A 9,765-nucleotide genomic window follows, 5' to 3' on the forward strand; every position below is an offset into this window, starting at 1 on the left:
TCTCACCCCTAGTGAGATATGCCTCAACATCCTTACATTTGTCGTCTAGTCATCCCTGCTTAGCCATTTTGCACTTCCTGTGATCTCATTTCTGTGAAGTTTGCATTCCTTTTTGCCTGCTTCATTTACTGCATTTTTGTATTTTCTCCTTTCAGCAATTAAATTCAATATTTCTTCTGTTACCCAAGGATTTCTAATAGCCTTAGTCTTTTTACCTACTTGATCCTCTGCTGCCTTCACTACTTCATTCCTCAAAGCTACCCATTCTTCTTCTACTGTATTTCTTTCCCCCATTCTTGTCAATTTTTCCGTTATGCTCTCCCTAAAACTCTGTACAACCTCTGGTTTAGTCAGTTTATTCAGGTCCCATCTCCTGAAATTCCCGCCTTTTTGCAGTTTCTTCGGTTTTAGTCTACAGTTCATAACCAATAGATTGTGGTCAGAGTCCACATCTGCCCCTGGAAATGTCTTACAATTTAAAACCTGGTTCCTAAATCACTGTCTTACCATTATATAATCTATCTGAAACCTTTCAGTATCTCCAGGCCTCTTCCATGTATACAACCTCTTTCATGATTCTTGAACCAGGTGTTAGCTATGATTAAGTTACGCTCTGTGCAAAATTCTACCAGGTGCCTCCCTCTTTCATTTCTTACTGCCATTCCATATTAATCTACTACGTTTCCTTCTCTTCCGTTTCCTACTATCGAATTCCAGTCACCCGTGACTACTAAATTTTCGTCTCCCTTCACTATCTGAATATTTTCTTTTATCTCATCATACATTTCATCAATCTCTTCGTTATCTGCGGAGATAGTTGACATATAAACTTGTACGACAGTGGTAGGGATGGGCTCGTGTCTACCTTGGTCACAATAATGCGTTCATTATGCTGTTTGTAGTAGCTTACCCACACACCAACTTTTTGTTCATTATTAAACCTACTCCTGCAATACCCCTATTTGATTTTGTGTTTATAACCCTGTATTCACTTGACAAGAAGTCTTGTTTCTCGTGGCACCGAACTTAACTAATTATCATTATATCTAACTTTAAACTATACATTTCCCTTTTTAAATTTTCTAACCAACTTGCCCGATTAAGTGATCTGACATTCCACGCTCCGATCCGTAGAACGACAGTTTTCTTTGTCCTGATAACAATGTCCTCCTGAGTACTACCCGTTCGGAGATCCGAATGGGGGACTATTTCACCTCCGAAATATTTTACCCAAGAGGACGGCATCATCATTTTGCCATACAGTAAAGCTACATGTCCTTGGGAAAAATTACGGACGCTGTTTTCCCTTGCTTTCAGCCATTCCCAGTACCAGCAGAGCGAGTCCGTTTTGGTTAGTGTTGCAAGGCCAGATCAGCCAATCATCCAGACTGTTGCTGCTGCACCTACTGAAAAGGGTGCTGCCCCTCTTCAGGAACCACACGCTCGTCTGGCCTCTCAACAGATACCCCTCTGTTGTGGTTGCACCTACGGTACGGCTATCTGTAGCGCTGAGGCACGCATGCCTCCCCACCAACGGCAAGGTCCATAGTGCATGAGGGAAGAGGGGGGGGGGGGGGGGGACTCAGGAAGTAAACTGTTACACACAAGAATAATAGTTTACTAAGATGTAAGGACCCAAATAATTAACATTGGGCGGTGTGTGTACCAGATGATCTTGTAAGTAAGCTATACTCATCTCAGTTAGGTACCTTCAGGATCTAAGAAGTTCTTTCTTAAGCTGTCTGACAGATGTTGCTTCATTAACATGGAGCGGAGAATTCTTCGAGCTGTAGCTTCATGCAAACAATGTTAAAAGGCGAAACTGCCAACAGTGTGCCATCATGCTCCTCTATATTCCATCATTCATTCAGATTTAAAGGAACTTTCTGCTTTTGACCTCTTCGTCCCTTTCCCAAGAACTAGCAATTGTTTATTTATTTATTTTTTATTTAACATAGATTGTGGTCAGAGTCCAAATCTGCCCCTGGAAATGTCTTACAATTTAAAACCTGGTTCCTAAATCTCTGTCTTACCATTATATAATCTATCTGAAACCTTCCAGTATCTCCAGGCCTCTTCCATGTATACAACCTCTTTCATGATTCTTGAACCAGGTGTCTATTTCTCATACATTTTTGCTGTTGTGCAACTAACATCAAAATCTGTCATTGAAACTCTCAAGATATTGCAGATTTTGAGTGTCTTTTTTTTCCATTCTATTCAATTAATACACATCTTTCTTGGTTCAGACAATTCTTCCTGTACTGTAACGTCTAACTAAGCATTCTTTCAGTTATGTTACGACATGGATTTCCTGTTAATATGTTTATTTTGATTCTCTGGATAGGTAATAATTATAATTTTATGAAAATCTTTGTAGTGATAAATGTACTGTGTAAAACTGGACTGCCACAATAACAGGGAGGGAGCGAGTGCCATATCGTCTGTGAGAGAGTCGAACAGTGCGAGGCAGAACGCCGGTGCAAGTACACGTGTATGCACTGAGTAGCAAGTTACTGTCGCATCTGAGAAAAAACGTACGCCACACACTGTCGAACACTTTTTCCCCAAATACACCATATATGAATATTGATATTGACATTGTGAAAAGAAAATGTTAAACTGTTTCAAGTGGTGTGAACCTCATGGAGTGCTGGAAACTGAATTGACAATGCAAATGCAGATAAGCAATGAGTGTTGTCTGCTGGACTAAACTGATTTCCGTGGCATGAGGTGCAAAAACTAATGCTTTCTGAAATCTTTCATTTTCAATATAGTGAGGTTTCTTGCTCATTGCAATATTAATGGTAGATATCATAACAGCTAAGCTATTATCCACATATAACAGTTATTCACTAGATTGTGAATTCATTAAAGTGATACGTAGGGCAAAACGGAGAGGCTGTAACTTCATGATCTGTGACTTGAAATGAATTGTATAGTCTTTCAGAAACTGTGTGTAGCAAAGAACTACTGAATACCTGGGTAATAAACTGCTCTATATTCCACATCACAACCATCACAAACTGTGAGAATATATATTCGACATTGTATGAACTCTATCTATAAGATGCAGGTCGTTTGCATGCCTTGTTAATAACTGCAGTATGTCTACAACATGACTTCTAGTTTCAGTTTTGTCTTGGTTAACTCTGCTTAACTCCTGTTTTTATTATTCCGTTGCACTTTACAAAATTTCTCGCCCCTCCGACGTTTAAATAATTTCAGTCATTTAGTGTATATTCACATATGTGTCGGATTTAATATAAAGAGGTAAAATATCACGGAAAAAAGCCGATGCATCTACTCTTATGAACTCCCAAATTGAAGTACAAGTAGGCTTTAAAATTCCGTAATATCAGGAGAAGCACAAAGTATTCTAAGCTATACAGGGCATTTCGCAATTCATGTTTCTCAGTTCTAGAGCTTCTAGAGGGGAATTAGTAAATCGAGTTTTAGATTGAAACCTGTGTCCGGAAATGTAATACGACACTACAGCGCGTCAATGTTATAGGGCCGATGCATGTAAATGTACATACACTATGTGATCAAAAGTATCCGGACACCCCCAAAAACATACGTTTTTCATATTGGGAGCACTGTGCTGCCACCTACTGCCAGGTACTCCATATCAGCGACCTCAGTAGTCGGTAGACATCGTGAGAGAGCAGAATGGGGTGCTCCGCGGAACTCACGGATTTCGAACGTGGTCAGGTGATTGGGCGTCACTATCTCATACGTCTGTACGCAAGATTTCCACTCTCCTAAACATCCCTAGGTCCACTGTTTCCGATGTGATAGGGAAGTGGAAACGTGAAGGGACACGTACAGCGTACAGGCCGACCTCGTCTGTTGACTGACAGAGACCGCCGACAGTTGAAGAGGGCCGTAATGTGTAATGGGCAGACCTGTCTAGAACATCACACAGGCATTCCAGACTGCTTCATGATCCACTGCTAGTACTATGACTGTTAGGCGGGAGTGAGAAAACTTAAATTTCGTGGTGGAGCGGCTGCTCATAGGCCACACATCACGCCGGTAAATGTCAAACGACGCCTCGCTTAGTATAAGGAGCGTAAACATTGGGCGACTGAACAGTGGAAAAACGTTGTGTGGAGTGACAAATCACCGTACACAATGTGGCGATCCGATGGCCGGGTGTGGGTATGGCGAATACCCGGTGAACGTCATCTGCCAGCGTGCGTAGTTCCAACAGTAAAATTCGGAGGCGGTGTTGTTATTGTGTGGTCGTGTTTGTCATGGAGGGGTCTTGCAACCCTTGTTGTTTTGCGTGACGCTATCACAGCACAGGCCTACAAATGATGTTTCAACCACCTTCTTGCTTCCCACTGATGAAGAGCAATTCGGGGATGGCGATTGCATCTTTGAGCACGATCGAGCACCTGTTCATAATGCACGGCCTGTGGCGCAGTGGTTACACGACAATAACATCCCTGTAATTGACTGGCCTGCACAGAGTCCTGACCTGAATCCTAATGGACACCTTTGGGATGTTTTGGAAGGCCGACTTCGTGCCAGGCCTCACCGACCGACGTCGATACCTCTCCCCAGTGCAGCACTCCGTGAATAATGGGCTGCCATTCCCCAAGAAACTTTCCATCACCTGATTGAACGTGTGCTTGCGAGAGTGAAAGTTGTCATCAAGGTTAAGGGTGGGCCAACACCATATTGAATTCCAGCATTACCGATGGAGGGCGCCACGAACTTGTAAGACATTTTCAGCCAGATGTTCGTATACTTTTGATCACATAGTGGATGTGCAATGTGATTTCTTGATGACGTTACAAACTTTCTAAGATGGTGGAGAAGGATATACGTATCAGTTTGAGGTAAGGGTCAATGTACCGGAAACAAACGAATCGAAAGTTATATGCGGAAGCTGTTCCGTTACCTCTGACAGTGTAATACAGGTGCCGGTACTGCTGTTGATAAGATTATAGTGTAGGCAACTTTCAGATGCTGTAGTATGGATCAAAAGAAGAAAAATACACTCCTGGAAATTGAAATAAGAACACCGTGAATTCATTGTCCCAGGAAGGGGAAACTTTATTGACACATTCCTGGGGTCAGATACATCACATGATCACACTGACAGAACCACAGGCACATAGACACAGGCAACAGAGCATGCACAATGTCGGCACTAGTACAGTGTATATCCACCTTTCGCAGCAATGCAGGCTGCTATTCTCCCATGGAGACGATCGTAGAGATGCTGGATGTAGTCCTGTGGAACGGCTTGCCATGCCATTTCCACCTGGCGCCTCAGTTGGACCAGCGTTCGTGCTGGACGTGCAGACCGCGTGAGACGACGCTTCATCCAGTCCCAAACATGCTCAATGGGGGACAGATCCGGAGATCTTGCTGGCCAGGGTAGTTGACTTACACCTTCTAGAGCACGTTGGGTGGCACGGGATACATGCGGACGTGCATTGTCCTGTTGGAACAGCAAGTTCCCTTGCCGGTCTAGGAATGGTAGAACGATGGGTTCGATGACGGTTTGGATGTACCGTGCACTATTCAGTGTCCCCTCGACGATCACCAGTGGCGTACGGCCAGTGTAGGAGATCGCTCCCCACACCATGATGCCGGGTGTTGGCCCTGTGTGCCTCGGTCGTATGCAGTCCTGATTGTGGCGCTCACCTGCACGGCGCCAAACACGCATACGACCATCATTGGCACCAAGGCAGAAGCGACTCTCATCGCTGAAGACGACACGTCTCCATTCGTCCCTCCATTCACGCCTGTCGCGACACCACTGGAGGCGGGCTGCACGATGTTGGGGCGTGAGCGGAAGACGGCCTAACGGTGTGCGGGACCGTAGCCCAGCTTCATGGAGACGGTTGCGAATGGTCCTCGCCGATACCCCAGGAGCAACAGTGTCCCTAATTTGCTGGGAAGTGGCGGTGCGGTCCCCTACGGCACTGCGTAGGATCCTACGGTCTTGGCGTGCATCCGTGCGTCGCTGCGGTCCGGTCCCAGGTCGACGGGCACGTGCACCTTCCGCCGACCACTGGCGACAACATCGATGTACTGTGGAGACCTCACGCCCCACGTGTTGAGCAATTCGGCGGTACGTCCACCCGGCCTCCCGCATGCCCACTATACACCCTCGCTCAAAGTCCGTCAACTGCACATACGGTTCACGTCCACGCTGTCGCGGCATGCTACCAGTGTTAAAGACTGCGATGGAGCTCCGTATGCCACGGCAAACTGGCTGACACTGACGGCGGCGGTGCACAAATGCTGCGCAGCTAGCGCCATTCGACGGCCAACACCGCGGTTCCTGGTGTGTCCGCTGTGCCGTGCGTGTGATCATTGCTTGTACAGCCCTCTCGCAGTGTCCGGAGCAAGTATGGTGGGTCTGACACACCGGTGTCAATGTGTTTTTTTTCCATTTCCAGGAGTGTATGTTAGTAAAAGTGGGCTTAAAATGCATATCTTAACAGCTATGAGCATTTGTTCAGTATAGGAAATGTGTTTCACACTCGTGAATTTCAACAACTAATCGTATTATACTTATAATAATAATAAACACTACACAAAGTTTTTGTTTTTATTAAAACTATTCAAAACACCTCAGACGTCATATCAGACGTCATATGAAGTCACAGGTCTACAAAAAAATAAAAAAAAAATAAAAAAAGGTGTCCATAGTAGCTACGGATTTGAAAACCTACTGAATGGAAGAGCGATTTACATGGCTGAATCCAAGCACAGATGTATTTACGCACCTGTCTCTGCTGTTTATGCTTGTTATCGTGTAGTTATTCGTATTCAAGACTAGCAGCCATTTACTTTGGCAAGTGTATTCGTTTTTCTACGTCGATCTGTATTTCCTTGAGCGACTACACTTCCCAGAACACAACGGAGTTGCTTACTATTTGTCAGGTCTGACTCGATGGTAATGTTGCCGGGACTGAAACGCTGTACCCACCTTCCTGGCGACGTCACCGGTCCCGCAGCCAATCTCCAGCAGTGGCAGCGGCCTCTTCGGCCAAGTGAGATCTGACCACAGCGCGTCAATCTGTTTTGCGGCTATCAACGTAAGGGATGCGCAGGCGAGATTATACACGTCTGGCTTGTCCACGCTGATTATGTACACATCTTGTTTATCCATGCTGATGAGGTGTCTATGTTCCTCACAGCCAGCGGCAAGATGCTGATGCCTGAAAAAAATATATTTTTAGAGATATCTCACTTCTCTTCAGCCACAGGCTAGTGGAAAGATATAATTAGACATGGATCACTATTTTTGGAAGTGATCTTTAATCCAGGAACTGTGAATACAGACTACAGCTTTCTGCTATATTCATTCCTTAATGAAATTCGTCATAAATAATATCCTTTAGGCAAAAAAACGACGCACCACGGTGGAATTATCCGAGTTAGACGGAAATAGGTAGATGTCATGTACATTTACCGGAAAACAGATGATTACAGTTTCAGAAGCTTCAAGAGGTCAACAGCGAAAGGATAAGGAGGAAATTTTTACCCAGGTCAATACTGAAAAATCCAGGGGATAGTTAAAACGTTGGGAGACGAATATCTGAACAAAAATTTTGCGATCTAAGGTTCGGAAAATAAATTCAAAGGGCTAAAGTTGACCATAATGGAGGAAAATTTAAATTTAAGACGTTAATTTAGAGAAATTACGGAAAGCGATAAAGAATTAGACAGCATGGAGAAGAACAGAGAAAGAAAATTACCGATGCCGGTCGGAAATATTGAGGAGCTCAAATCCCTGTTAAAATTTCAGCAAGAACAATGCGAAGTAAACAGGCATCATGGAGGGCTAGCAAATGAGCGTCATGAAAGCTTCCTATGGGTTGCAAGATAATAGAATAAAATTGTTCTTTGCTAACGTCTTGCTAGTTGATTCTAGATGCGACCTGCGTATGCGACTATACGGACAATAAATGAAGACGCTAAAACTTACGGGTATCTTGTTGATTCCACGAAATAACTGTTCAACAATCCGTTAGCTCATAATACCCCCCACATTCATCTGCCGCACGAATAATAAATAAATTGTAAATTAGGAAATCACTATTTGTAGGACCTCCGAACCAGTGGTTGGAGTCTAAGGGCCAACCAAAACATTTGTCGCAATAACCCTGTGAAACACTCTAGTCATAAATGCAGGCAGGAATTTGCTGTGAAAAATAATGCTCACTACTCACAGAGTTTAAAATTTTAACTAACTGAGTTTGTTCAGTCACTGTAATATTTGCCACAAGTTAATAATTATTTAATGAGCAAGGACTTAAATATAACGGAACGGTACCTCACATTTCCACAAAGTTTCGGAAAATAATCAAAGTTCCTTTAGAAGAAGTTTTAAGTTCCACAACTGCAAACTAATTTCCTAGTGCAGATCATTCTCAAAAATAACAGTGGTCAAGAGGTCAGACTAGTTCACCTGACGTGAAATACTTTGAGTTCCAAAGCTGAAATTACTTCAGAGTATTCGCTAGCAACACATGCGAATATCACAAGTCCATAACTGAACATTTGAAATAATTTCTGCACATTCGAGAGAAGACCTATTGTCGCTCGTATGTACTTCCGGTTCCCTACGTAATGCTGTGCTACTTTTCATGTTTCATTTGTTATTTATGTGAAAATTCGTGCTTTTACTCGTGGAGTGCACGCTTCAGCCCGTGATCCAAAATAGGTGCTCAGTAAGGCGTATCCATTTTTTTTATTATTATTATTTACACGTCAGGTTCCGCAGGACCAAATTGAGGAGCAAATCTCCAAGGTCATGGAACGTGTCAGTACATGAAATTAAAACATAAAAGTAATAACAGATAGAAATACAATGGTTATGAATCTGTAAAAGTCAATCCAGGAGTTTAAGTAAACGCAATCAACAATACAACAAGAACCAGCTTAATTTTTCAAGGGACTCCTAGACAGAATACGAATAGAAGGAGTGACCTATGAGGAAAGTCTTCAGTTTCGATCTGAAAGCTCGTGGATTTCTACTAAGATTTTTGAATTCCAGTGGTAGCTTACTGAAAATGGATGCAGCAGTATACCGCACACCTTTCTGCACAAGAGTTAAGTAAGTCCAATCCAAATGTAGGTTTGATTTCTTCCGAGTATTAACTGAGTGAAAGCTGCTTGCTCTTGGGAATAAGCTAATATTGTTGACAAGAAATGACAGTAAGGAATATATATATATATATATATATATATATATATATATATATATAGGCCAATGTCAAAATACCCAGACTCGTGAACAGGGGTCGACGAGAGGTTCGTGAACTTACACCACTTATTGCCCGAACCGCCCGTTTCTGAGCCAAAAATATCCTTTTAGAATGGGGAGAGTTACCCCAAAATATAACACCATATGACATAAGCGAATTAAAAGTAAGCAAAGTAGACTGATCACTCACTTCAGATACCGTTCGAATAGTAAAAATGACAGCATTAAGTCTCTGAACAAGATCCTGAACGTGGGCTTTCTACGGCAGTTTACTATCTATCTGAACACCTAGAAATTTGAAATGTTCAGTTTCACTTATCATATGCCCATTCTGTAAAATTAAAACGTCAGGTTTCATTGAATTGTGTGTTAGAAACTGTAAAAACTGTGTCTTACTGTGACTTAGAATTCGATTATTTTCTACAAGTCATGAACTTAGGTCATGAACTTAGGTCATGAACTGCACCATTTGACATCGAGCCAATGCTGCACACAACATCATTTACTACCAAGCTAATGTCATC

At 42.9% G+C, this 9,765-nt stretch overlaps 1 protein-coding gene across 1 annotated transcript in view; it reads right to left on the reverse strand.

Moving 5' to 3' along the window:
• LOC126456518 (juvenile hormone acid O-methyltransferase-like) overlaps positions 1–7,141 on the reverse strand; it is a 76,306-nt gene extending 69,165 nt beyond the window's left edge. The window contains exon 1 of the mRNA XM_050092266.1: positions 6,959–7,141. Coding sequence (XP_049948223.1) covers positions 6,959–7,141 — 183 coding nt within the window. The remainder of the gene's footprint in view (positions 1–6,958) is intronic.
• Positions 7,142–9,765: the final 2,624 nt, after the last annotated feature.

Source organism: Schistocerca serialis, chromosome 2, assembly GCF_023864345.2.
Source record: "Schistocerca serialis cubense isolate TAMUIC-IGC-003099 chromosome 2, iqSchSeri2.2, whole genome shotgun sequence".
NCBI classification, from domain to species: domain Eukaryota; kingdom Metazoa; phylum Arthropoda; class Insecta; order Orthoptera; family Acrididae; genus Schistocerca; species Schistocerca serialis.